The sequence below is a fragment of the Podarcis cretensis genome (genome assembly GCF_951804945.1).
Source record: "Podarcis cretensis genome assembly, chromosome: 8".
In the NCBI taxonomy this organism is placed as follows: domain Eukaryota; kingdom Metazoa; phylum Chordata; class Lepidosauria; order Squamata; family Lacertidae; genus Podarcis; species Podarcis cretensis.
Genome location: NC_137177.1, coordinates 12,348,932 through 12,376,340, shown reverse-complemented (window position 1 = coordinate 12,376,340; position 27,409 = coordinate 12,348,932). Strand labels below are relative to the sequence as shown.

The 27,409-nt window shown below is 47.0% G+C and overlaps 1 protein-coding gene across 1 annotated transcript in view; it reads right to left on the bottom strand.

Moving 5' to 3' along the window:
* The window catches only part of CADM4 (cell adhesion molecule 4), a 137,783-nt gene that overhangs the window by 7,932 nt on the left and 102,442 nt on the right, over nt 1-27,409 (bottom strand). The window contains exons 2-5 of the mRNA XM_079985639.1: nt 7,294-7,440; nt 5,539-5,691; nt 1,883-2,023; nt 776-937 (exon numbers count right to left, since the gene is read on the bottom strand). Of these exons, the coding sequence (XP_079841765.1) occupies nt 776-937; nt 1,883-2,023; nt 5,539-5,691; nt 7,294-7,440 (603 nt within the window). The remainder of the gene's footprint in view (nt 1-775; nt 938-1,882; nt 2,024-5,538; nt 5,692-7,293; nt 7,441-27,409) is intronic.

Sequence of the window (27,409 nt, the reverse complement as noted above, 5' to 3'; positions counted from 1 at the left end):
TAACTTTAGGCGCCAGGCAAAAACACTCCTCTTCTCTCAGGCCTAGGGCTAATCAAGCAATCTATGGCCTTTTAAGCTGGGAGGAGTGGGGACATTATTGTTTTGCTTGTTATGACATTGTGGGCTTTTTTGGTGTTTTTATACTGTAAGCCGTCCCTGTGATCCTCAGATGAAGGGCGGTATAGAAATTCAATAAATTCTCTTTTGGAAGCCCCCTGCTCTCTTGCCCTGGGCATTCATTCCTCCAAGAGAAGTAAAAGGTAAAGGACCCCTGGACAGTTATGTCCAGTCAAAGGCGACTATGGGGCTGCAGTGCTCATCTCGCTTTCAGGCCGAGGGAGCTGGCGTTTGTCCACAGACAGCTTTCCAGGTCATGTGGCCGGCATGACTAAACTGCTTCTGGCGCAACAGAACACCGTGATGGAAACCAGAGCACACGGAAACGCGGTTTACCTTCCCGCCGCAGCGGTACCTAGTTATCTACTTGCACCAGAGTGCTTTCGAATTGCTAGGTTGGCAGGAGCTGGGGCAGAGCAACGGGAGCTCACCCCATCGTGGGGATTCGAACCGCCAACCTTCTGATCGGTAAGCCCAAGAGGCCCAGTGGTTTAGAGCCAGAGGCCCACAGCTCTGTAACCTCTGCCCACCCTACCCAAAGGAGAAGGGGAGGGTAAAGGGGCACAGCTGGGCCCAGAATGCACTGCAGCCCTGCCACTTGATGCCAACCCTGCCTTTGCCCTCTTCCCCCGCCAACAAGGCCCCTGCGGTCACTTACACTGTACATCTAGCACGTACTGCGTCTCCTTCCGCTGCCCCCGCAGCGTGGGGTGGGTGGCCTCGCACGTCACGACGCTGCCGTGGTCCCTGCGCTCCACCCGGAAGCGCACCACATTGGTGATGCTGAACACTTTCCCATTCTCCTGCTTGCTGCCTATTCCTGGGGTGGAGAAACAAAGAACATGTGCACCGGCCCCGCTGGTCAACCCCGCCGAGCACTCGTAAGCGTCCCTTTAAAGCTGAGTTAAGGCGTCACGCCTTGCCGCGAGGCTCTTTTCTCCTTTTCTAATTTTTAAATTACATACAATTAAAATGCAACCGCCGTGCTCGGGAGGGGTAGGAGCGCATAACATTACTCCTACTTGCCTCCAACGCAAGCGCAAAGAACTTGTTCCCGGCAGCCAAGAAGCGCTGGGAGAGACCCAGAAGCAGCCTACTTACGAGTCTAAAAGGAGACCCAAAAGAAACATCTGACTTTAAGATGCCAAAAAGCCCTTCTATTTTAAGTATTTTCTGGGCAGGCAGGGGGAAGAGTAGGAGTAGCTGCTAATAAACTCAGCTCGTGTATATGCTGCAGTTAAAGAGACATATGGATGCAGCCTCAGCCTCAGGTGTTTGGAGATGACAAACTTTATTGGGGAGATGCTCCCTAAAACCGATCCCAAGCTGAAAAAGAGCCAGCACCTTCTAGAGGTGCATTAACTGGATATCCCAGTACTAAGCTAACTCATGTCCCCAACGACAGATCAGTCTACTTCCAGTTCCTACCAGGCTCACATGTGTACATTCTGTTCCACTACTGTATTTTTTTTTAAGTGCATAAAATAATATTTAAATATGTATTTCATCTCAGTGCACACGTTTCCAAATTTATTTCAACCTAAATTATTTGTTTCACCCTAAGATATGCATTTTTGATGGTTATTATTATTATTATTATTGCTTCACCCAAGTAGGAGAAAAATCTAAAGGAAAACTATGTCCGGTTCCGCACATTCCACTTCGGAAGGTCAGCTGGCATGGGAATTCACAGCTCCGGAGCTTTGGGGCCACAGCAAACTCCTACAGGAAGCTAAGTCCCTGGATTCCTCCCTCCTTCCCTCACCTTTCAGCTCTTTCCGGTCCCGGTCCCGGTACCAGCGCAGCGTGGCAGCAGGGCGTGACCTGGGGACGCTGCAGGTGAGCTCCACTTCTCCTCCTTCCACGGCCTGTTCCTTGATCTCCACCAAGGGGTTGTCAGGGGGCACTGTAACGAACAGCAGTTGGGTTATGGGGCAGGCAGTGGGGTTGTCTCCAACACAGCACCGGATCCCACCACAGCATCACCTCCACAGGCACCCAAATCAGTCTCGGATCTGGTAAACCCAACCGGAGAAGGGAACCTGTGGCCCTGTCAGTATATGGAAACATCACAGCTGCAGACACCCAGATTGTTGACATCACATGATGCGCCTATCTGTGGGAAAGAAGAATTTCCCAGGACGTTCACAGGCTGGATAAGTCTTTGTGAAGAGTGTAATTTAAAACCTTCCGACTGCGCATGTTGAGGAAGTTTGTCAGACGTGCTAGAAGAACTGAACTGAAAGGACGTTTATTTCTCTAGTGCTGTAATGTCAGAAATTAACATCATGTAAATAGATTTCTGACTTATTTTCTTTCCCCTGCGGAAGCAGGAAGGAGGGGTTGTGCATTTTACCCACGCTTGGGAAAATGTCGCCTATCAAAATCTCCCTGGTCTGTCCGAGATATCAGCCAGAGAAGGTTACCGGTAAGCAAGCTCCGAGGACAGTGAGAGGGGCCAGCCTCTATGGAAGGGGCTTGCAAGCCAACAGGTCCTTCAAATGTTTTATTCAATTTATATCCCATGCATCTATAATAGCATACAAATAAAACAGGCAGATCAGTGGATGTCTGTGGTAGATCACTGGCAGATCACTGGCTCCCCCCAAAGAAGCCCAGAAACTTTGGCTCCCCTAAAAAAAGCTCTACATCTTTGACCTGCACCCCAAAAAACAGGGCTCTCCTCCTCTCTAAAAAAAAACCTCAACAACTTAAGGGGTAGATCACTGCCAGTTTTTAACTCTGTGAGTGGATCGCAGTCTCCTGGAAGTTGGCCTGAACTAAAACATCTCAAAACCATCTTTTAAAAACTGGCAAGACCTTCAAAAAAGAAATCCCACTTAAAATTTTATTTAGGAAACCCAATAACCCACACTCTCATAGCTAATAATTCAAGCGCTTCCAGCAACAGACCTTTCAGCCACCCAATGCCTGAGACAGATGCACCTCACTAGGGAGGGCATGCCACAAATGGGGAGCCACCACTGAGAAGGCTCTGTCACTGGGTAAGCAGGTAACCCCCAGCGCCAGCTTCCACCAGCCCCAGCCAGTGTGGCCAGTGGTCAGGGAAGACGGAACATCATCTGGAAGGCCGCCAGTTCCCCACCACTGAACTAGGGGGTTAAACGGCAAGGGTGGTGAGCTCTTCAGGTCGGCCTCTGTGACTGTTCCAGGAGTCCTCAAGATCACCAGTACAAATGCATCCTGGGAAATTGCACTTTCAGGTCAAAAACAAAACAAAAGCTGCTAGGCCTTAAATTAGGGTGGGGGAAAAATAACACCTCAGAAGCCACAGATGCGAGTGAACAGAATATCAGAGAGTCAGGAAATGGGATTCTGTTGCTCTGCATTGCTTTCGTTTGTCACAGACACACACACCCCTCGCCCAGTTGCAAAATTAGAATTATGGAAAAGAAGCAGACATTTGCATAATTTCCTAAGAATACCTGATTTAGCTTCTGTTAGTGCAGAATGTGGAGGCTTCCCCACCCCTTCCTTTGGGTAAATTATACAGCATACTGATTCGGAGCGTGATCATACGGGTTGTCACTGCTTGGCCTTAAAAGAAGCATATGAATGTCTAGTGATTGTGTGGGAGGTTAGGTAGGCGCTTGAAATTACAGGCTGGGGAATGCAGAAGGTCTCTGCATGCAGAAGGAGGTCTCAGTTAAGGTTGCGGGAAGCCTCCTTTCTGAAAGCCTAGGGAGACTGAGCGAGGCGGGCTAGCGATTTGACTCGACAAGGCAGCTTTCTGTCTCCCTCTCCATCTCGCCGCACCCACACCACACCATATATTTATGGCTAAAGAATCCTGGGGACTTTAGTTTGTTGTGCACAGAGCTGCAATTCTCAGAGCCCTGAATAATTGAAATTTCCCAGAATTCTTTGGGGGAAGTCAAACTTAGCTCAGCGCAGGTCCTGGGAGCTCGTGACCAGACCTCACAAAGAGGGGTGTTTGTGAGGATGTTTAAGGGGGAGGCCCAGAGTTCTGTCTCTTGGTGGGCATAGGGCCAGAGATATGGAGGGCAAGGGAGCTGCTGCAGTGACCTATAACGACTGTGGCATGTTTGTCATTCTGCCAGAGAACAAGCAGCAGGACACTTGCAGCAAGTGCAAGCTGGTTGTCTTGCTGGAAGAGAAGCTGCAGCAACTTGAGGCCCGCCTAACCGCACCTCAAACAACAGGACAACATGCAGAGTTACTTGATAAGAGCTGGAAGAGAGGAGACCAAGAGGAGATATGACAGCCATTTCAAATATCTTAAGGGCTGTCACACAGAAGGGGGAGCATGCTTGTTTTCTCCTACTCCGGAGGGTAGGACTCGAACCAGTGGCTTCGAGTTGTAAGAAAGGAGATTCCGACTAAACATCCGGCAAAACTTTCTCACAGTAAGAGCTGTTTGACAGTGGAACAGTCTCCCTCGTGAGCCTGTGGACTCTCCTTCCTTGAGGGTTTTTAAGCAGAGGTTGGATGGCCATCTGTCACGTATGATCTGGTTGAGATTCCAGCATCGCAGGGGGTTGGACTAGATGACCCTTGGGGTCCCTTCCAACGCTAAGATTCTATGAAAGCTGTGTGTGAGAGAGATTATTATAATTACCAGGGCTTCTTTTTCAGCCAGAACTCTCTGGAACAGAGTTCCGGGACCCTTTTTTCCTCAAAAAATATTTTTTAAAAAAAAATAAATCCAAAATTTTGGATTTCTTTAAAAATATGTTTTGATTGCTTTATCACAGGTGTGCTTGCTGCCCTGGCTCCCTTGGAAGGGTGGGGATATAAATAAATTTTGCACAAGGCCTATGTTGGCCTTAATTCATCATAACACCGCAAGGTAAGAACGGACTGACCTTGTTGCTAACCTGCTCCCACCTTCCAGCATCCTGTGGCCAAAGGTCACAAAGGTACCAGGGCTGGATGAAAAACTATTTGGACACCTGCCACATCTTTCAATTCCACTAACTTTTTAGTTGGATTTAACAAGCTGAAAATATATGCAAGCAGTGCTTTTTGAGGTTTCTGTTCCACGTAGACCTAGAGTGGCTCCATCCGTCCTTAGCCATCTCCTGTGCCAACACTTCTGGCAATGAGCCCAGTCGAAGGTTAGGCTAGAGGATCACCCCATTTCATTCCAGTTCCATGATTCTCTGAGAACTGTGCTTGTGGGTTTTGTTAGTATTTTTCTTTAAAAAAATCTTAATTGGCTTTAATGTATCTGTGATGTGTTTCGATTGTTGCAGAAGACCCAGAGGATCTGGGTGGACTGAAGAGGGTGCTTTAGGAATAATAACAACTATTATTATTATTCATGGATATGGTACTGTAACTCCTCTTTCTTCCAGTTTATGTCACAATCCCGAAATAGGGCGGCGGCAGCTGTGGCAGAGAAGGCAGAGGTGGCGACAGCGGGAAAGCGGCACGTACCCAGCACAGTGAGGATGGCGATCTGGTGGTGCGTGTCTTCTGTGTAGAGCTGGCAGAAGTAGCCACCCTCATCTTCCAGGCGGGCATTGGAGAGCACAATGCGGACTTGCTTCTGGGTAAACTCCACCAGCTGGAACCGCTCATCCTTCAGGGCTGTAAGGAGAGCAAGGAAAAGGTGTCTCATGTTATGGACCAGTGAAATGAGAAGAGAGTCATCAGGGTGTGATGCTGTACGGTTTTCAACTGTATTTCCATTGCTTCTTTTATTTCTTATGTTTTATTTCTTGCTGCAACTTGCATTCCTTAGAAATCAAATACACAAGAAGCAATAAAAATACCGTCTTAGGGAGGGGGGTTCCCCACTTTCTCTCAAGTACGAGGGACTGTCTCTATTTGAGACAAGATGCCAGGTGGCATGGAGGTGCAGTTCATGGCTTCTCTATGTGAAGATCACTCAGTCCGGGCCGGCCCCACCATTAGGCAAAAGGCAGCAGATCCCACGGGCAGGAAGATTTAAGGCTGCTACCGAATGCTGCAGAAGTGTCTAGGGCTGGGCAATATCTGGTTTTCAACATAGTGATATATCACCAGCGAGATATCATGATATACAGATATATCACAATGTCTGAAATAAGGATGGAGCTACGTAGAGGCAATGGCTGGCTTCGCGGTTTTTCCCATATTGGGATTTTTGCTGGCGCCTGATCTTGTGGTTCGCTGCCCCCTGCAGGAGGCAGGGGTGACTGAGCCGGCAGAGTTAACAGCAGGAAGCGAGAGAAGAATTGGCTGGCTTCATGGTGTTTCCCACATTGTGATTTTTGCACAACACACCCAAACCTACACGATATACAGTGGTACCTCGCAAGACGAATGCCTTGTAAGACGAAAAACTCGCAAGACGAAAGAGTTTTTCGTTTTTTGAGTTGCTTCGCAAGACAAATTTCCCTATGGGCTTGCTTCGCAAGACGAAAACATCTTGCAAGTTTGTTTCCTTTGTCTTGCAAGTTTGTTTCCTTTTTCTTAAAACCGTGCATTCAGGGGGTGCAGTTGCGACTTGACTTCGAGGAGCAACTCATAGCACGCCTTTTTTGAGGTTTTTGAAGACTTTGGTGATTTTTGAAGCTTTTCCAAAGTCCGTGCTTCGCAAGACGAAAAAATCGCAAGACGAAAAAACTCGCAGAACGAATTTATTTCGTCTTGCGAGGTACCACTTATTCACAATATATTGACATATAAATAATTCTGAAACCGATATCATGATATGGACCTCAAATCTGTTTTGGACGATATATTGATATATCGCCCAACCCTAGTGTGTAGTAGGATACACTTAGCATAGGGAGGTTGCCATCTAGACTTTCCTCCTCAGTTCCTAAGCTATCTTGGGTCAGCCCTGGACTCTGACCAGGTTGTTCTTAACTTCAGGGTGTAACCAATCAATTCCCCACTGCCCAGGTCAGATTGGCTAGTGACCCAAAGGAAGAACATTGTTTGCGTGCTTGCTTCCCCATGAGGCATCTGGCTTAGCTAACCTGCCTCGATCCATGTGCTCTGAAAGCACCTCTGATATGATACTTGTTCTCTTCTTGCAGCAGGTTGCACTGTAGTGGGCTGACCTGTAGGGGGTGCTGGTGCTGGTCCAGATGGCAGGCCTGGGATTGAGTGGGTGGCATTTCTCGTCCAGCTCCATCTCTATGGTCCTCTAGCTTTACAGCCCAGCCTACAACCCCACCGTTCCCAAAGCCCCATTCTTACCCCGCGTGCCGTTGAAGAAGAGCGTCTGGCGGGATGGGTTTTGGATCACCACTATGGAGCCATCGTACTGGTGCAGCTTGCAGTTGATCTCGGCCTGGCCGCCCTCTGCCACGGTCACATTCTCAGCTTGGACCTCCTGAGCTCTGGCTAGTGCAGGGAGAGAAAGAAAAAATGGGTTACCATGACATTCACGGGAGGCGAGTGGGTCTTTAATGTGAGCAGGGATTCGCCTGGGCTGAGTACCAGCACCTGAGCCCCTCTTTGCATACCAGTGAAGAATAAACTCATGCATAAAGATAAAGGGACCCCCGACCATTAGGTTCAGTCGTGACCGACTCTGGGGTTGTGGCGCTCATCTCGCTTTACTGGCCAAGGGAGCTGGCGTACAGCATGACTAAGCTGCTTCTGGCGAACCAGAGCAGCGCACAGAAATGCCGTTTACCTTCCCGCCAGAGTGGTACCTATTTATCTACTTGCACTTTGACGTGCTTTCGAACTGCTAGGTTGGCAGGAAAACTCATGCATAAGTAGTCAAAATTATAAACATTGACAGAGGATGTTGGAGCTGCCACATGAACATATTCCACCTCGCCAGATTTCTGTGCTACTGAGCAAAGGAGTGCTCCTGAGCATGTACAGAGAGCCCTTGTCACAATTCGTTTCTTATGTCAGAGATAAGTGAGTGGGCAGGTTTGGGGGTAAGCCTGGGACTGTGGTTTCCAGGCTGGATTTAGAAGTTCATCCCTGGGGAGGTCAAAGTCTTTATATCCAGTGTGGGGGTTAATTGAACCGTATAACTGTAGAGTTGGAAGGGGCCCTGAGGGTCATGCAGGAAATCTCTACTACAACTGCCATCAGCCCCTGGAAGCATGGCCAATGGACGGGGTGATGGAAGTTGCAGCTCAGCAACATCTGGAGGGACAGTGGTTCCCTACTACACCTGCTTCATATGGGGAAACATAATCACATGAGTGGGCCACACCCTCACATGCCACCAGGGAAATAATAATAATAATAATAATAATAATAATAATAATAATAATAATTTATTATTTATACCCCGCCCATCTGTCTGGGTCCCCTCTTCCAAAGCCACAGCTCTTACTAGCCTTGCTTCACAGCTTGAGAGTTTTTGCTTGACTGGAACATGCCATTGAGCGCTGACCATAGCCTCTTGTTTGCCTGTACGGCAGGTACAGAGAAGGCTGTGCGAGTGTGCACGGAAAGTAGCCAAATGCAGAAAGATAAAATTGACATTTGTGGCTCCTTGTTGCTCCTTCAAAGGTTGAGGGCCTGGACTGAAAAATACAGTGGTGCCCCGCAAGACGAATGTCTCGCAAGACGAAAAACCCGCTAGACGAAAGGGTTTTCCGTTTTGGAGGTGCTTCGCAAAACGAATTTCCTATGGGCTTGCTTCGCAAGACGAAAATGTCTTGTGAGTTCCTGCGGGTTTTTTCCCCTTCCCCCCCTTTTTCTAAGCCGCTAAGCCGTTTATCAGCTTATCTGCTAAGCTGATAAGCCGCTAAAAGCCGCTAAAAGCCGCTAAACCGCTAATAGCGCTAATCCGCTAATCCGTCAATGGGCTTGCTTCGCAAGACGAAAAAACCGCTAGACGAAGAGAATCGCGGAGCAGATTCTTTTCGTCTTGCGAGGCACCACTGTATCCCCCACCCCAATGATCTAGACTGTGGACCAGAGGACATAAGTCAGTGGCCTGTGAGAGGAGACCCCTGCCAAGCAGGTGAGGCGGAAATAAATGGCTTCTTGTCCCCTCCAACTCTTTTGATGCTCAACCAACAGACCTTTGTCTAATCAGAAGCAAAAAACAACATACGACACCCCTGCAAGAGACAAGCCAATTATTCTACAGAGCCATAAACTATGGGATATTGTGGTAATGGAAAAGGCAATAAAACAAAATGAAGATAGCAGAGGGGCTACTATGGGGAGGGGAAAAACCTTTTAGGAACATTGGCTTTCAGGGCGTGTGAAGCAGAGGAAGATGGCAAGGGCTAGGAAATACAAACCATACATCATGTGTACGTTTTTTTTGTGATTGTCTCCTCCCAAGAGAAGCGGAGCCTCATCCAGTGAAACACCGTCTCCTCGCTTTCGCCTGGTTACGTACAGGTCTCCTAAGTCACCTTTCCAGCCCAGAGGTGCTCAAGGCAAAGGACAAAAGGCTCAAGATAGGGGTGTTTTACACACGGGCGCGAAATCCAAGTGCCTGGGGTCAGTATTGTGTCTTTCCGGCAGCTCCTTGAAACACCATGTTAAATGAATGCCAAACAGGGAGAGCCGAACGCTAATAGTTGTAATAAGATTCAGAGATTTATAAGTATTATCCATGCTACGGAAACGCCAGGAGCTGCATAAGACACTGCCACGTACAGCCCCGCACAATGCAAGCTTTACATAAATTGAGCTTTACATTCAACACTTCTCCAAACGCATTAGCTAAATTTGCTCTCTTCCCTCTTTCCGAAACGAAGGAGTTATAAAGGGTGGCGAGGCGAGGCCTTCCAATGGAGGAAAGCCTGTCCAGAGATCACCCTGACCTAGCAGCTTGGGCCCACCAGTCTCTACCTGACGGGAGGCCCCCTGACAAAGGTTCTGGCCAAGCGCTCAACGTTCTGATCCAGGACGCTCTCTTGAGGACCTCATTCCCTTCTGGACATCCTTCCAGATGGGTCACGTGCCGTGGGTGGGTCAGGCCAGAGACAAAGGTGGATACAGTGGCATAGCGTGGGTTGCCAGTGCCTAGGGCTGCATGGAGGGAGGGAGAGAAAAAGACGGAGTACACATGTACATTCAATGGCGTCCACATCGCCCAGGAGATCGCGGCAACAGAGATAAGAAAAGAAGAGTCATTCCATTGCCTGGAGAGGCCACTTCCTGGTTCGCATGGAGAAGCTGTTTCAATGGAGCCCAGTGACGAAAGCACACAGCTGTACTGAGGCAGCACCAGGTGTTGAAATTTTGTGCCCCACACTACGCCACTGAGTGGGTTGGGAAATGAAATGTGGACCTTTCTGCAGCCGACTAGTTTCTACACATACTCATGCACTCCTCTCTGTCCTCCATCCCGTCAAGCACGACACGTGATCCCCCTAGCCAGGCCCAAACAACCAAGGAGGGCATGAAGCAAGATCCCTGAAGGGTGGGGCCTGGGGGGGCCTGAGGGCCAGATAGAGAAGCCCGGAGGGACACATTTGGCCCCTGGCGCTGAGGTTGCCAACCCCTTTTTCTAACAGAAGTGCTGCTCCTGTGCGCCCTCCACGCCCTTCATTGCAGACTGCGACCTGCAGGAACAGAAGACTTTGAATGTCACCTCTGCTGCTCTGGGCAGCCATCACAGGCAGTAGATCTTGTGCTCCAAGGTATGGCAGCAGAGTAGATGGATGGGTCCAACCCATCAGGAATGACCCACTGGGAAATTCTCCTGCACAAGCTGCACTGGAATGAATGGAAGCTGTGTGCCTTGTGTGCTAAGCATGTGTGATTTTCCACCTCAGCTAGCCCTGACTGTAAATATATCAAGGGCTATATCTCCTGAAAGGGTTTACTGAGCCCTTGAGAACACCCTTAAAAAAAACAACACCCTGCATTAAGAAGAGTCGAGTTCTGCAAGGGGAATAAATTGTGCATATTAAACAAATGTGCAAAATTCCTGCATTAAAATTATTTCACATGTGTTCCCTTCCCCATACCTTCTGCTAATATTTAAATCCATTACGGAACCTCAGCGATATCTGCTTTCCCCTGTAGCAAGCCATCACTGCCTGGACACGCAACAGAATGCACGCCTTGGCAATGAGCGTTGCTGTAATGCTCAGTAATGCTCTCCTTTGCGTCTGCTGTTATTTAGAGATTTCTCAAAGCGGCGGAGGGATGGGCAGAGACGTGAACAAATGTGCAGCAAAAAAAAAAAACATCCCACAGGTGCAGAGACAAAAGATCACAGAGGCATACACCGAGAGGCGCTGGAAATGCCTACAGGAAATGCACAGCCTTAAAAGGCAGAATCTGGCCGCATGGGATTTTAGCCCTGCTCTCCAGCAATTTCTGAAAGCCACATGGCACCTGTATGCCACCCACGCTGATCCCCCCACCTGTCCGCCACGGCAGGCTGACATTGCACGCACAGCGTTGTTCAGGCTGGACAGGGCTGGCGCTTGCAACCTTCACCCCAGCACTGCTTCCTGCCTTCCCAGCGGAATGCTAACATCTCAGAACCGGGAGCAGCAGAAGCCCCTGTGTGGACATAACCCGGCACATCTATACGTCCCCGGAGGCCACAGAATCTGCGTGCCCCGAAAGGAATTAATTCACAAGCACATGCCCTGGGCTCTGATCCATAAATCCAAGTTCACTTTTGACATTTACTTTTGCCGGCTCACATTCTGAACACAACACGCAGGAAAGAGAGCCCTGAACGGCCTCGGACGACCTACGTCTTTACAAACCGCAGATTGACAGGTGTGAAAGCTAGACATCCGTCGGGCAAAAACAAGCTCCACCCGGATCTCGGGCCCAACAGCTCTTCAGACATTGCCTAGTCAAAGAGAAGGAAAGAATGAATGCCTCATATACTACACATTTTCTGGTTGTGCTACGGCAAGAGTATTCAACTACGAAGCTTCCTGCTACCACCTGTCATCTGAAGTGGTGGGTGCCCAGAAAAGTTTGATTGTGAAATCCTTGCAGTTCATAGAAGGGACCCTGAGGATCATCTGGTCCAACCCCTTGCAATGTAGGAATATGCAGCTGCCCCATACAGAGATCAACCTTGCCATTATCAGCACCACGCTCCCAGCCAACTGAGCAGTTGTGCGAGTTGTCGCTTTGTGGGTACCAGGAATGCATGCACAAGAAGGGGCACTCATGAAAGGGTGGGAGGGATTTGCATTCCGTTATTTTCGTCCTCCGGGTTGATTTGTTTATTATATAAATTGCCAGCGGCCTCGACGAGAAAGGTGGGATGGAAATTACGAACAAACAAAATAGAGGCACAGAAGACGGCTGGCTGGAGGAGTTAAGCAAGAGGTGGGAGGAATTTCTAATGGCAAGCGATAGAGGCCGTGGTGAGATTCTGCTCCTGTATACATTCCTCGGCTCCCCCTTCCTCCCCACCCCACCCCATTTGCCCTCTCCCGCCTGTTGGCACCATTCGCTCCCTCTTGCGGCACACGTAGCCCTGGCCTGCTTGAGATTCCTGAGGACGCATTCCAACCATGTGCCTCTCACTAAAGGTCACGACTTGAAAATGCCGGCCCATCCATCAGGGCCCTGTGCCAGGGGTGGAGGAATTAACCCCACTGCTGCAGTGGGTCCCTCGTGGAACTCGAAGCCCGGAAAGCAAATAAGCACCGAGAGTCAAACACCGCTAAGATCCAACCATTTCCTTGCTTCTTCCCTTCCACCCCTGGGATAGAAGGTGCCAAGGATGTGCGTGCCCCAGCCGTCTAATCTACACCAGTAGTGCATGCTGTGGAGCAGAGCCTGCCCTTGGCTCCTGCATGGTAGGAAGAGATGCCCTCATACCATCATGCCAGACCTTGGGCACATGCACTGCACTGCACAGCCTGCCTCCTCTTCCAAGCACAGACCCTATTTTCCAGGGACAGTCCCAGATTTACAGAAGCCATCCTGGTTTCTGATTTGATCCCAGAATATTCCGCTTTTTCTTAGGATGTCCCTACTTTCATTGGCGAAACACTGGAGGACGTCCGTATTTTCAATGGAGAAATGTTGGAGGGTATGGAATAGGACGTCTCCCTATTTCACGGGTAGGCAAACTAAGGCCCGGGGGGCCAGATCCAGCCATATCACCTTCTAAATCCGGCCCGTGGATGGTCCGGGAATCAGCGTGTTTTTACATGAGTAGAATGTGTGCTTTTATTTAAAATGCATCTCTGGGTTATTTGTGGTAATAACCCAGTGGTTATTTGTGGTAATTCATTCTCCCCCCCCCAAAAAAAAAATAGTCTGGCTCCCCACAAGGTCTGAGGGACAGCGGACCAGCCCCCTGCTGAAAAAGTTTGCTGACCCCTGCTTCATTGGAGAAATGTTGGAGGGTATGCAAGCAACTTTGCCTGCGCTGGCTCTGCACCGAAGTGGCTGGGGACAGTTTAATCTTCATTTATTTATACTTCTACCCTGAGTTTCCGTCCCAGGAGCCCAAGCTAGCTAACAATAGGTCATGCAAATCCATTTTGGTGGGGCCGGCGGAAGAGAACTTCCGACAGATTGTGCCTTTTGGGAGCTGATTTGTTGCATAAGGAAAGCGAAGACGTAGCTTGATGGAAGGGAAGGCAGTTGGCAGGACAAAAAATACAGGCTATGCGGGGATTTATGTGCCTGAATTATCCTTGTCTTCTTAATAAGCCAACACTATTAGGGGAGGGGGTAGAGGGGAGGGGAGGGGAGGACAGTTTTGCTGCAAGCCAAAAAACCAAAATGTCTACAAATGGCAAAGCCCCCTTTAGGAAGCTCACCGCAAGGAGAATGCGCCAGGCAAATGTGACTCTATTACACGAACTAATAAATCTATCAAATTTCTCAGATTGATTTTAAGTGATTGTGGTCGCACACGCCATTCAGCGCCAGCAGCACATGAGCAACAATTCACTCAAAGCATTTCCGCCAAGGGAAGCTTAGGGATTTAGCTACATCTGCCTTTCTAAGGAAATCAGCCTGATCCACACCTCCCAGCCAAATATTGGGATCAGATTGCGATTCTCCCGACTTTGCGCTTCTTTGAATTTTGCAATGCAGTTCTCAGATAAAAAAACCTGCATGCCAAAAATGTGTGTAAAAATGTAACTTTAGGACAAAAGACATAATAGAAAAACGTAAAACACATTTATAAACACATTGCATTTACATCTACATATTTTCTCACCAAACACAGTGGTACCTCGGGTTAAGTACTTAATTTGTTCTGGAGGCCCGTTCTTAACCTGAAACTGTTCTTAACCTGAAGCACCACTTTAGCTAATGGGGCCTCCTGCTGCTGCCGCGCCACCGGAACACGATTTCTGTTCTCATCCTGAAGCAAGGTTCTTAACCTTAGGCACTATTTCTGGGTTAGCAGAGTGTGTTACCTGAAGCGTATGTAACCTGAAGCGTATGTAACCTGAAGCGTATATAACCCGAGGTACCACTGTACATGTTTATAAATGTGTTTTACCCTATAAGTTCGAAAATACATATTTCGAAAGGAGATTTTTTCTGTGATTTCCCTTTCCCCTTTTTAAGATTGCAGATTAATGTGGACATGAGGCAGAACAGAATGAACTCGGGCAAAACTGATGAAGTCTGGAGACACAAAGTGATCCATCCATCAGTAATTCCAGCCGTGCTATGTAAGTTGAGCACATAATGGTGGTTTGTACACAGCCATTGGCCAATCATCTGAGGCGAGGAAAAATCCTCTCCAACTGACAAGGCAGTGCCCAAGAGAGGCCAGCATTCTTCTCTCTCTCCACCCTAATTTTCAAGCCCCAACATTTCAGGCCCCCCAAAATAACAAAGGTATGTTTCAGCAGATGGGGGAAATGTGGCGGGTTACTAACTTTTAGCAACTTAATATCACCACCACAGAATAAACCTGATATGTTCAGCAGTATGGATAATATAAAATTTCTTCCCCCACCCCCTTCAAACTCTACACATCCTGATGTCCTTTTGTGCAGCATTTCTAGGCACAGATCTGGGCTTGAAAGCTTGGTGTCCAAACACTGGGTTTTTGTTTTGTCCCAGCGCTTTTCCTGGAAAAACCAGCATTTTACCGCTGAATCAGAGGGAACGGCAACTGGGTTTTCAGAGGAGTGCTGTTTGCATTGCTAGATAGCTCAGTCGACAGAGCACGAGACTCTAAATCTCAGGGCTGTGTGTGTCAAGCTCCACGCTGGACCTGCATTGCAGAGGGTTGGACTAGATGATCCTTGGTGTCCCTTCTGTGCTCCGATTCAGCAGTAAAATGTGCACCAGGGAAAAGGGGGGAGGGAAACCTCTTGAACACAGAGCGTTAAAGTGAGGACCTGTGCCTGGACAGTGCAGCACAAAAGGAAGTCTGGTTGAGCTCTGTCTTACTGATGATTTCCTCCACAAAGACTAGAAATGTGCTTTAAAAACGAACAAACCAGAGATTCTCAGGATGGGTGCAATGGACTCTACATCATCTGCTTTGGCATACACTAACAGGACTGAAACCAAAAAACCTGACAAATATGAAACTGCTAATTTCTTTAACAGGCATTTTCACATATTACAAGCAGCAGCACTGAATGGGCTGAGCGGGGAATATCAGGTCAGGTAGCAACTTCAACCAGCATGTCTGTTCTTCAAAAATAAATGGCCAACACACCATCTGCAGTCTGGCAGCTCTGACAATTCTTCTTCCTCCATAGGAAAAATGGCTCCTTTGATCTTGTGCAGGGGAAAAAAAGAGGCATCTTTTTCTCCGTCTCCACAAGAAAGACGCCTGCGTCGATGCTGTGATTCACAACGTAAGGAACTGTTGCCCTTTCTGACAGCGAAAATCAAAATGGCAGCCACTCCACTGTCTTCCGTGGCAGAACAAAGATGGTTGCTCCTCAGCAACGCAAAACTGTGCTGCATTGTGGGAAGGTGGTTGACCCAGCTCAGCGGCGAACAAAGTCAGCCATGGGAAAATAAAAGCTTACCCTTCGACGTTTTGCTCTGAGCAACAAAAATGGCTGCTGTGTGAACCACCTGGGCAAAAATAGAAAAAGAAAAGGGCCTCTTGCCCCTATCCATAGCAACATGGCTCCACTTTAGCACCATGGATACACACAGTTTCGCTCTTGCTCCAGCTGAGGAACAAACATGAGCACTCTTAGGCATCTTACAGAAATATCGCTGTTCCTTCTACCAGCCTCTCCCCCCACCACGGCCCTGCAACTCTACGCTTGCTCGGTGACAATAACCACAGCTGATTGATGGGAACGAGGCTGCCACGGGGACTGTGTGTGCCGAGACGGATGGGGGGCAGAACGGAGTCCCTGGCAGGCAACCATAGTTCAATGCCAGCCAATGGGATGGAGCTTAGCTTTGAACATATGCCCCCACTCCTCTCTGGCATTCAATGCACTGCATTCCCCTCAGCCCCTTGGAGGCAGACAGAATCCTTCCCCCCCTCCCCGGAGTTGAAAGGGGTCACAAACTTTCAATGTAGCAGAGGGAGGCAAGGTTTGGACAGAACTCCTCAGTTCTGCTCTGCAAGTCCCAGAAAGGTTTGGAGCTCAGATGCCCTCTGCCTTTGTGTGGCTTCAAATCCCTTCCGGTAACACCCAGAAACCAAGAGTGTTCTCTAAAAGTCTCTCTCTCTCACACACACAACTGGACTTGTGCCAGACGACTCTAGGAGCAAGATGCACACACTTGGCTCTCTCTTGGCTGTTCTTCAGCACCACCACTAATGGGTGACCAGGTGATGGCATTGCAGTTACTGGCTCAGAGTTGGGTGGTACAAAGGGCCAATAGGGTTTTACCTAGTCCAGCAAAAGCTGCCCGCAGTGATTCAGCTTCTTAGGCAGCTTCCACACTGAGCATTTACTGCAGAATAGCCATGCTTTGTTCACTCACTTTTTATGTGAGCAAAACATTCTCCCTCCCACATTTTCCCCCCTGCTGAACTTCCGGGTTTTGCTTCTCCTGAGAAAACCAAACGTTAAACCCCCGCAATGGCATGGATATCAGGTGTAGATGATCTGTTGTGTAGCTTTATAGTAGTTGCAAACACGGGGAAGGGGGCAGTTAGAGCCTGTATACATGGCACTAGCCAATTCCTTCTCTCTGGACCATCTCTCCTCTTTAGGAATTAACCCTCCGTTTCTAAATAGATTTGTCTTTATATCCACATCTATTCTCCTCATCCCCAACTGAAGTGGTAGGGGAAATCAAGATTAGGAGTGCAACAACCCTTCCCTTCCCCTTCCCCCTTCCCCCGACACACACACACACACACACTTGCAGCTTAAAGCAGGACCCCAATGATTGGTGGCTGCAAAACTGTCCACGTCTGCAAGCACCACACCCCCACGCCCCATAATGCTCTTTTGCCTGCGTGGATCACTCTACCCAAGCTCAGCTCGCCATCACGCACACACTGTCTCCCATCTGTAGCATGCAGATGGGCATAAAGTCCTTTGTGCCCTTCAACTGCGAGTCTTCTGAGAACAGAGGCTTCTCTCCTCTGTTTACGACTGCTGTCTTGATACATGGGGAACAGGAGGGTTAGTGCAGAAGGCTCTGGGCAGGAGTTTTGGAGAGTCGGATCTTCAGGTTTCCTTCCCTGCCCTCTGCGAGTCTACGATCCTGCCTGAAAGCCCCCTAGGACAGGAGGACTGGCCATACATCAAAACAACCTGAATCAATGCGTTAAGGGGAACAGTGTTCGGGGAAACAAGAACAAGGGCATTTGCAGACGTCCCTCCGTCTGACTCCCGAAGGGAACAATGGGTCCTGTTCTGTCCTGGCCTTGGCACCATCCATCACGGGGAGTGTTTTGTCGGGCAGCTGGCATCGCGCTGCTGCTGGGGCACGTCCTGGCACTGCATCCCGACCCCCTGGACTTGCAGATCCATTTGCAGCACCAAGCACAAGCCAAATAAAGCAAAAGACACCAGGAACAACTCTCCATTTGGCCTGCGGTGACCTTGTATCTTATACATGGCAACAAGAAAAAAACCCGGATTTAAGAATAGGAGATTCTCATAGGGGACAGCCTAGGGCAGCCGTTTTGTATGGACAGCTCTTCTGCTGCAGTACTACCTGGATGAGATGTTTCTAAGCCAGGTGTGGGGAGCCTGTGGTCCTCCAGGTGTTGAAGAACTACAACTAACATCCTTCCTGGCAACTGGTTGCCCATACTTGCTCTATGCACTTTTATTTCTGTTCCTCTGAAACCAGGAAACAACAACTTTGATCCCCTCCAGATGTCCTATTTATTGCACATCCATGATGGTTTGTGTTCCTGATGCTATCAGAGTGGTCAAACCCGCAATCCAATTTCAATACTGTTTGCACCTGGGGTGGTCACACTGCTTAAGGGTGAGCGAGTAAGGAACAGCTGGGCAAATCTGGGCAGTAAAACAAAACACAAAACATGGGGTGTTGTCTATGCTTATACTTCTGCTAGTCACCTTCTAGGGTTCACTGACCTTTTTAGGAAGGAGAGCACACATGGGTTTTTGAGCAAGTGCCATAGGCACCACATCTTGTGCTTTTCCAAGGAATTGGGCAAAAGTTGAATCCACCCAGTTGAATTAGGACTGCTCCAGATATCTTTTCTAATTGCACATTCATGATGATTTGTGTTCTCGGTGCTATTGGGGCAGTCCCAGGCAATTCCACTTTCAGTAGTGCAGGCAAAGGTTTTGGGGCAGTTGCAGTGTTTCATTTCCAGTCAATGCATATCCCACAACTTCCTGCTGAAATCCCATCATTTTTTATACCACAAATGCTCTGGTTTATTTTTGTCCTGCTACGTTTGTGCTGTAGCCCCTCTGGACAGCAATAATGCAGTAGCCTCAGGGAAGCATTGCAACAACTAATAAAGCAGACTAAAACCACCGCTAATTCTTGTGCCAAGAACATGTTGGGAAATATACCTGCAATGAAACACAAGTCTGGAGGGGGAACACCTTGCAATTCCTTCCCTCCCTCCTACCCAGATCGTGATGCATTCAGATCTTGCTGCTCCATGGAGGATCAAGGGCTCAAGGAAAGGACTGGGCTGCAAAATGAGGAATGTGGCCGACAGGTGTAGGCTCAATGAGAGAAGGGGCCAGAGGCCAGCCCTCAGAGGAAATGGAAGAGAAATGCCAATTTACGGTTTATATATACCTTGCCCATCCACCAAGGAACTCAGGATACAAGGCACCGGTATTTTCTCTGTCCTTGGTTTTACCATGGATGGATGGCCCAAGGAACTTCAAGGCTGACAGGCTCAATCCACACTTTTGCTCGTCCTGTGATTTCTTCTGTTTCTGCATTACTTCTAGGTATGGGTCCAAGAGGTTTTTTTCCTGTTCCCCAAGAAAACCCGCTGTTTGCTGCTGAATCGGAACAAATGTCATTCCATGGAAAACCCAATTGACGTTTTGTTTCTATTCAGTAGTAAACAGTGGGTTTTCCCAGGGAAAGCAGAACAGAACAGAACCTTTTGGACCCATGCCTAGACATCACGGAACAAACCAAAGTGTGGATGAGCCCTGAGTGGAGATTGTCTCCTAGGCCTCTCCGGTCCATCATACAGCTCAAAGGGCATGGAAGAGATGGAGAAGCCCTGTGGGAGGCAGCTGAGCAGCATAGCAGCAGCAGGAGCTCCACAATCCAGTTAGGGAAAATGAGAGGCAAGGCACAAGACATTACTTTTATATGTTTTGTCCAAGGCACTAAAACACAAAACCTCATTGCATCCCTGGTTGGCTGGTCCTGGCAGCTGTGTCTGAGCCATACTGTGCTGCACAGTGAACCAGCCCATGCCCATAAAGCCCTGGCAGGCCCCCTTCGCCCTTAATGGGTCTTGGACTCTTCCCTGGATGAAGACCATCTGCCGCCCTTGGACATCCCACTGGCTTCAGTTCAAGAGGCGTCAGGTGGAAGCTGCCATTATCCAGGGTGCCTGGCATGCTCGGCCAAAGCAGAGTTAAGGCAAGGGAGACCAGAGCCTCTCTCCCTCTATCATTCACTTCTGCTCCTGAGGATCTACCAGGATCTCCGTTCGTCAGTCATGTCCACTCAGCTGCGAATACACTCCTGGCTACAGCTTGAATGCTTTCAACTTGCAATGTCTACAAATGGACGGTTTGCCTTGCACCAAAACAGTTCCTTCTCCCACTCCTGGTATTTAAACATGGGTTTTTGTTTCACTGCAACATTGCTCAGTTATGTGCCCTGGAGAAACTTTGGTGCATGAACCATGGCTGTGGTTACACAGTAAGGGGAGAAAAGAACTCCACACATGCTCAGATTCATTGCCCTTTATTAAATTCTAAACTAGGTTCAAGGCTCAAAATCTCATGCATTAGCAGCATGGTGCGGGGACACATACACCCACAGATAGCTATAGCTATTTTTCGTTCTATAAGATGCACCAGACACAAGACACACCTAGTTTTTGGAGGAGGAAAACAAGAAAAGAAAAATTCTGATTCTCAGAATCCAGAACAGCAAGAGGGATCGCTGCACAGTGAAAGCAGCAATCCCTCTTGCTGTTCTGGCTTCTGGTATAGCTGTGCAGCCTGCATTCGCTCCATAAGATGCACACACATTTCCCCTTACTTTTTAGGAGGGAAAAAGTGAGTCTTATAGAGCAAAAAATACGGTGTATATATATATATATATATATATATATATATATATATATATATGCATGCACAAACATAAAACACGTAAGAGGCAGTGTGGTACAGTAGCTACAGTATTGGACTAGGATTGAGGAGACCCCACCCAGCCATCAAGCTTCCAACTTCACCCATTCAGGTAAACATCCGAGTTTTTCCACCAGCTGCAAATTGCAAAATGGGGTTGGAGGGAGGAGGGGGAAAGAGAGACACTGAAAAACACCTGGCAGGCTGCAATGAATGGCTGGTGACCTCCGTTTTGTTTGCTGGGTCACCCGATGATTCGCATGCGACCACACACAAGCAGGCGGAAGGACACAAGCAAAGGTTGACATTTCCACTCCTCTGAAAGGGTAACACTCCCCCCCCCCACCACCACCACACATACACCTGCTGTTTTCCTAACATAATAAACCAAAGCAGAGAGAGCTATCCCCTCTTCAGACTGGTGCTATTTTAAGCACCAACGCACAGGTGTTTTCAGCAAAGAAAGGGGGATCTTAGTTTGGGCAGCGCCCGCTTGGGATGGTGTCAGAGGAACCAAATCTCACACTGGGATTTGCAGGCCAACTGGGTTGGGAACTAGCCAGAGAGAAAAGGGGGGGGAGGGGGGAAGCAGTTCTTGCCCCTTTCCTTTGATGGTTCAGATGCACAAACCAGAATCCGCCCTGCCCCACGTGGGATCCAAACCAAAATAAATCACCTGGCAGGGGCTGCTACATTGGGTGGGGGCTGCTTTCAAAAGTTGGAAGCCCTAAGCTATGGGTAGGAATGGGGGAGAAATTCAACGCAGTTCACATTTGAAGGCAAACTTTCCTAATTCACATTTTCTGAAGCAAGATGTGAACTGAAAACACAGCCATCCTTCAAAATCCGAACCTCTACCAATTTTGCAATGCAGTTTTGTAACACATGCAAAAATGCACGTACCAGGGTAAAGCATGTATATAAATGCATGCAAGAGTGAAAATAAGCAAACGTGCATTATGTTAGGGAAAACTGATTTGCGGAGAAGTGTCTTATGTGGCCAGTTATCAAATGTTGGCAACTACCAAGCAAGTTAGCAAATGCAAGGCTGGACAACAATAGGAAAGGGCCATCAAATTCACACTGTGCTTGTTAGGTTCCCACAGGTGTAGGGCCTGGCCATGGCTAGATGCACAAACATTGAGCTAACTGGACCCTGCAGTTGCCCAGCCGGGAGGTCTTGTACTCTGACAATGGGACCTCACCAAGGCAGCACTGAGGAATCTCTAGATGTTGTTGGACTCCATCTCCCATTAGTCATAGTCAGTATGGTTAATGGTCAGCAATGATGGGAACTGGAGTCCAGCAACCTCAGGAAACTACAATAAGGTAAGTAGATAGGAAGGAGTTTTCCTCACTTCCTCATTACTACTGGAGCCACCTGGTGAAGCTGAATGGTGGAAGACTGAGGGCAGATGTGGGTCATCTCTCATGCCAAGACTGAAAATTGCCAGTATCAGATGAATGCATGCATTCATTCGTACACATCAGTTACAGGCCCCTGTTGGAACATCATTGCCCAAAGCAGCATACAAAATTTTACAACTACACAACTGAAATACTAAAAGCCGATAATAAGAAGCAGCGTGAAACAACCACAGCAACATTAAATATATATCTATTGAGCAATCAGATCCCAAAATGGCCTTTCTAAGCAACAGGGAAACTACTTGAGGTGGCCTGGGGGCCCTCCAGATTGTTTCTTCTTTTAAAGAGTGTATTCTGCAGCGTGTCACTGATGCAATTACAGCGCATTAGTGGTGGATTTATACTGGACTATCCCAAAACCTGTTCCAATTTATTAGTTGTCCTGCAATCCTCCCCCTTCCCAATGTTGTTGTATTACTGCTGTCTGGAGGGGGTGTTTTGATGCTAACATGCAACAAAAGTCGGGACAGGAGGAAAATAAAGTGGAACATTTCTGGTATATGAAAGTTGAGCATTTCAGCAGGAAGCAACAGGAATCATAGAATGGTAAGGGAACGTGAGGACCATATAGTCCTGTGATGTCTAACAGGTCAATCCCCGGGAGGTTTTGGTTGATTGTGGTTGATTGCAGGCTCCTTTTACCTGAACTCCCCAAAAATGGGACTGTTCTCTCTAAAAAAAAGCTCAACAAAAAGGGGGTAGATCACTGCCAGTTTTTTATTCTGTGAGTAGATCTTGGGAGTTGGACGTCCCTGATCTAGTCCAACCCCCTGAAATGCAGGAATCACAACTGAAGCACGCACCAATCAGACAGAGGTGGCATGTCCACTCCCAAACCTTTGCAAGCATAAGCAGGACCATGTAAAACCTCCCTATGGTCATCAGGAGCAGAAATCATCATGAATTCACAATAACAAGGAGGCCTAGAAGAGTCCCTGGTTGACTCCCCTTGGAAGGCCAATTTAAAGAACTGGTGCCACTTCTGAAAAGGCTCTACTTCGCTGCTCCAGCAGTTCTTGAGAGAACAGGGACATTCACATGGGGGTTGGAGGTCTCTTACATTTGGCGGGTCTGGCCTATGGATTAAAGGCGATGATAATCAACCATTTGGACTGTGCGTGGAGGCCAGCTGGTACCCAGTTTCCAGAAAGCAGCTGAAGCCTCTGCAATGTATGACTAGCCCGGATGTGTGAAGCCTTTCAGCTTAGATGGGGGACTTGTTTTCCATGCGCATCTGCAGACTCTGGAGTCAACTGTGCATGCTTCGAATGGATGCATTCAGGCTCTCTTCCAACCCTCTCTTCCCCGGGGTGGAAGCAGCTGCACTCACTTCCTTCCCTTCTCTTCCCCTGGGAATTAGGGTGGTTGCATTACTTGGCATATGAGTGCTAGTGGCACGAAGTGCAGGTGGCTGGCAACAGGACTCAGGGTTGGTGCTGGATTAAATTGGGCTGGCATGGTACCCCTTCCCTCCTTCCTGGTGACTCCTTTCCCACCAGCCCAGAAATCTGTTGGTGCAGACTTCCTTCATGCCCCTGCCCCTTGCTTTCTTTTTTTTTTTTTATAAATATTTTTATTAATTTCCAATTTTTAACAGAAACAAAAAACAACAGAGAAAACAGACAAACAAAAAACTCATATTTTCATAACCTTATTTTCATAACCCTCTTTTCCCGGACTTCCCCATACCTTTCCCTTTTTGCATCCTTAGTTTAGTACCATTATTCAGCAACCTATCTTACCCAATTAAATAAAAATTTGTCCTCTTTCTCTATTCTACCCTAAATTTTAAACCCAATTATCGCTGCAATTCTACGTCTTCTTTTCCCTCAGCATTTTAACACTCCTCAGTTTTATAATAATTCTTAAGATACATCTTAAATTTCTTCCAATCTTCTTCCACAGTCTCTTTCTCTTGGTCGCGGATTCTGCCGGTCATTTCTGCCAGTCCCATAAAGTCAATCACTTTCGCCTGCCATTCCTCCAGCGTGGGTAGCTCTTGTGTCTTCCAATACTTTGCTAGAAGAATCCTTGCTGCCGTAGTAGCGTACAAAAAGAAATTCTTATCCTTCTTCGGCACCAACTGGCCGACCATACCCAAGAGAAATGCCTCTGGTTTCTTGTTAAAGGTGCACTTAAGCACTTTCTTAATTTCATTATAAATCATTTCCCAGAAGGCCTTAATCTTTGGGCAGGTCCACCAAAGGTGGAAAAAGGTACCCTCAGTCTCTTTACATTTCCAGCATTTGTTATTGGGCAAATGGTAAATCTTCGCAAGCTTGACTGGGGTCATGTACCACCTATAAATCATTTTCATAATGTTTTCTCGTAAGGCATTGCATGCCGTAAATTTAATACCTGTGGTCCATAACTGCTCCCAGTCAGCAAACATAATGTCATGACCTATGTCCTGTGCCCATTTAACCATAGCAGACTTCACTGTCTCATCTATTGTATTCCACTTCAACAGCAAGTTGTACATTCTTGATAAATTCTTAGTATTGGGTTCTAACAATTCTGTTTCCAATTTCGATTTCTCCACCTGGAAACCAATTTTCCTGTCTTGTTTGAAAGCCTCCATTATTTGAAAATAATGGAGCCAATCTCGTACCTTGGACTTTATTTTCTCATAACTTTGTAATTTAAATTCACCACCTTCTTGTTCTAAAATCTCAGAGTATTTCGGCCAATTGGTTGTCATATTAAGTTTCTTTACTTCCTTAGCCTCCATAGGTGAAAGCCACCTGGGAGTTCTGTTTTCCAATAAATCTTTATACCGTATCCATACATTATATAGTGCTTTCCTGACAATATGATTTTTGAAACCCTTATACACTTTAACCTTGTCATACCAGATATATGCATGCCAACCAAAATTATTGTCAAATCCTTCCAAATCTAGAATGTCTGCATTTTCAAGAAGTAGCCAATCTTTTAACCAGCAGAAAGCTGCCGATTCATAGTAAAGTCTTAAGTCCGGCAGGGCAAACCCCCCTCTTTCTTTAGAGTCGGTAAGTATCTTAAACTTAATTCTGGGCTTTTTGCCCTGCCAGACAAATTTAGATATGTCTTTCTGCCACTTCTTGAAACAGTCCAGTTTATCAACAATTTGTAATGTCTGAAACAAAAATAACATTCTAGGCAATACATTCATTTTGATCACAGCAATTCGACCTAACAAGGAAAGCTTCAGGTTTGACCATATTTCTAAATCTTTCTTTATCTCAGTCCAGCACTTGTCATAGTTGTCCTTAAATAAGTTCACATTCTTAGATGTCATGTTAATCCCCAGGTATTTTACACTCTTTGCCACCACTAACCCAGTTTCCTCTTGGAATCTTTCCCTTTCAACATTTGTTAAGTTCTTTTCCAATACCTTGGTTTTTTGTTTATTCAACTTAAATCCTGCGACCTGGCCAAATACTTGAATTAATTCCAAAGCTCTTTTGGTACTAGTGTCTGGCTCTTGCAAGGTCAGTACTAAGTCATCTGCAAAAGCCTTTAATTTGTAATGTCTGGCTCCGACCTGAATCCCTTTTACCAGCTGATCTCCCCTAATCATATTTAACAGGACCTCCAGGACCGATATAAAAAGTAATGGGGATATTGGGCACCCCTGACGTGTCCCTTTTTCTATAGGTAGTTCATCCATAACCACATTATTTACAATTAACTTCGCCTTTTGCTCAGAATAAATTGCACTTATACCATTTTCAAACCTTTGGCCTACCCCCATCCCATGGAGATTCTTTTTCATAAATTTCCAAGATATATTGTCAAAGGCTTTCTCCGCGTCCACAAAAATTAAAACTGCCTTCGTATTAATGTTCACTGTCAGCATTTCTAAAATGTCAATTATATTCCTTACATTAGTAGATATATGCCTACCCGGGAGAAAGCCTGCCTGGTCTTTATGAATCTCCTCCACCAGCACCTTCTTTAGTCTTTTTGCCAAAATGTCTGCAAAAATTTTGTAATCCACATTAAGTAGTGATATAGGGCGGTAGTTCTTGATCTGTTTTTTATCAACCTCAGTCTTTGGTATAAGTGTGATGAAGGCTTCTTTCCACGTCTCAGGTGCCCTTTTCCCCTCTAATATCTCGTTGCAAACCTCCTTAAGTGGCTGAATTATCCAGTCTTTCAAAGCTTTGTAATATCTGGAGGTTAGTCCATCTGGCCCTGGAGATTTCCCCAATTGCATGTTTTGAATGGCACCCTCGATTTCTTGTTCAGTTATTTTCTCATTTAAAAACGCTGTACTTTGTTGCGAAATTTTTTGTAATCCATATTTCTTAAGAAATTCTTCAATATCTCTTTCGTTTTCCGGCCCTTGTGCATACAGTCTTCTGAAATAGCTCTGAAAACAGTTGCTGATCTCATTTGGTTTCGAAATATTCTTTCCATCTACCTCCAAACTTGTAACTGTGTTCAATTTCAATCTCTTCTTCAATTGCCATGACAGGAGTTTCCCACATTTATCTGCCGATTCAAATGTCTTTTGTCTCATTCGTTTAATTTTCCATTCAATCTCCTGATTCATCAATTCCATATATTGCTTCTGATACAGTTTGATTTGTCTCAAGATCTCATGTGACTTTGGGTTGGATCTCAGTTTCTTTTCACTGTCTTTTATCCTTTCCAAAATTTTATCTTTCTTCTCCTGTTGTTTCCTCCTTTTCAAGGAGTTCTGCTGTATCAAGAAACCCCTCATCACGGCCTTGCTTGCGTCCCAGATCACTCGTTTCTCCACTTCTGTCCTTAGATTTATCTCAAAATAGTCCTTCAAAGTCTTTTGGGCCTTTTGGTACACCTCTGGATCTTTAAATAGGGTGTCATTCATTCTCCATCTGAAAGAGCCAGCTGTTGTTGTTCTCATTTCCATCTTTACTGCATTGTGGTCAGAGCATGTCTTTGGGCAGATTTCCACTTTCTTTATCTTAGGAGCCATCCCACTAGTAATCCATATTTGATCTATTCTTGTCCAGGTCATCTGTGATTCTGAAAAGAATGTTCCCTCCCTCTCGAGAGGATTTCTTATTCTCCAAATGTCGATCAAGTCCAAGTTGTCAGTCATTTCAAAAAAAGTCTTAGGTAGTCTCCCGTCCTTGGAGATCACCTGTCTTTGCGCTTTGTCCATGTTTGTAGAGACAACCCCGTTCATATCGCCTAATAAAATCACCTTGTAATCCAGATAATTTGTTAATGTCTCATGTAATTTCTTATAAAATTCTGCCTTCCCTTCATTTGGTGCATAGATTCCAAATATCAAAGTTTTTTCTCCTTGG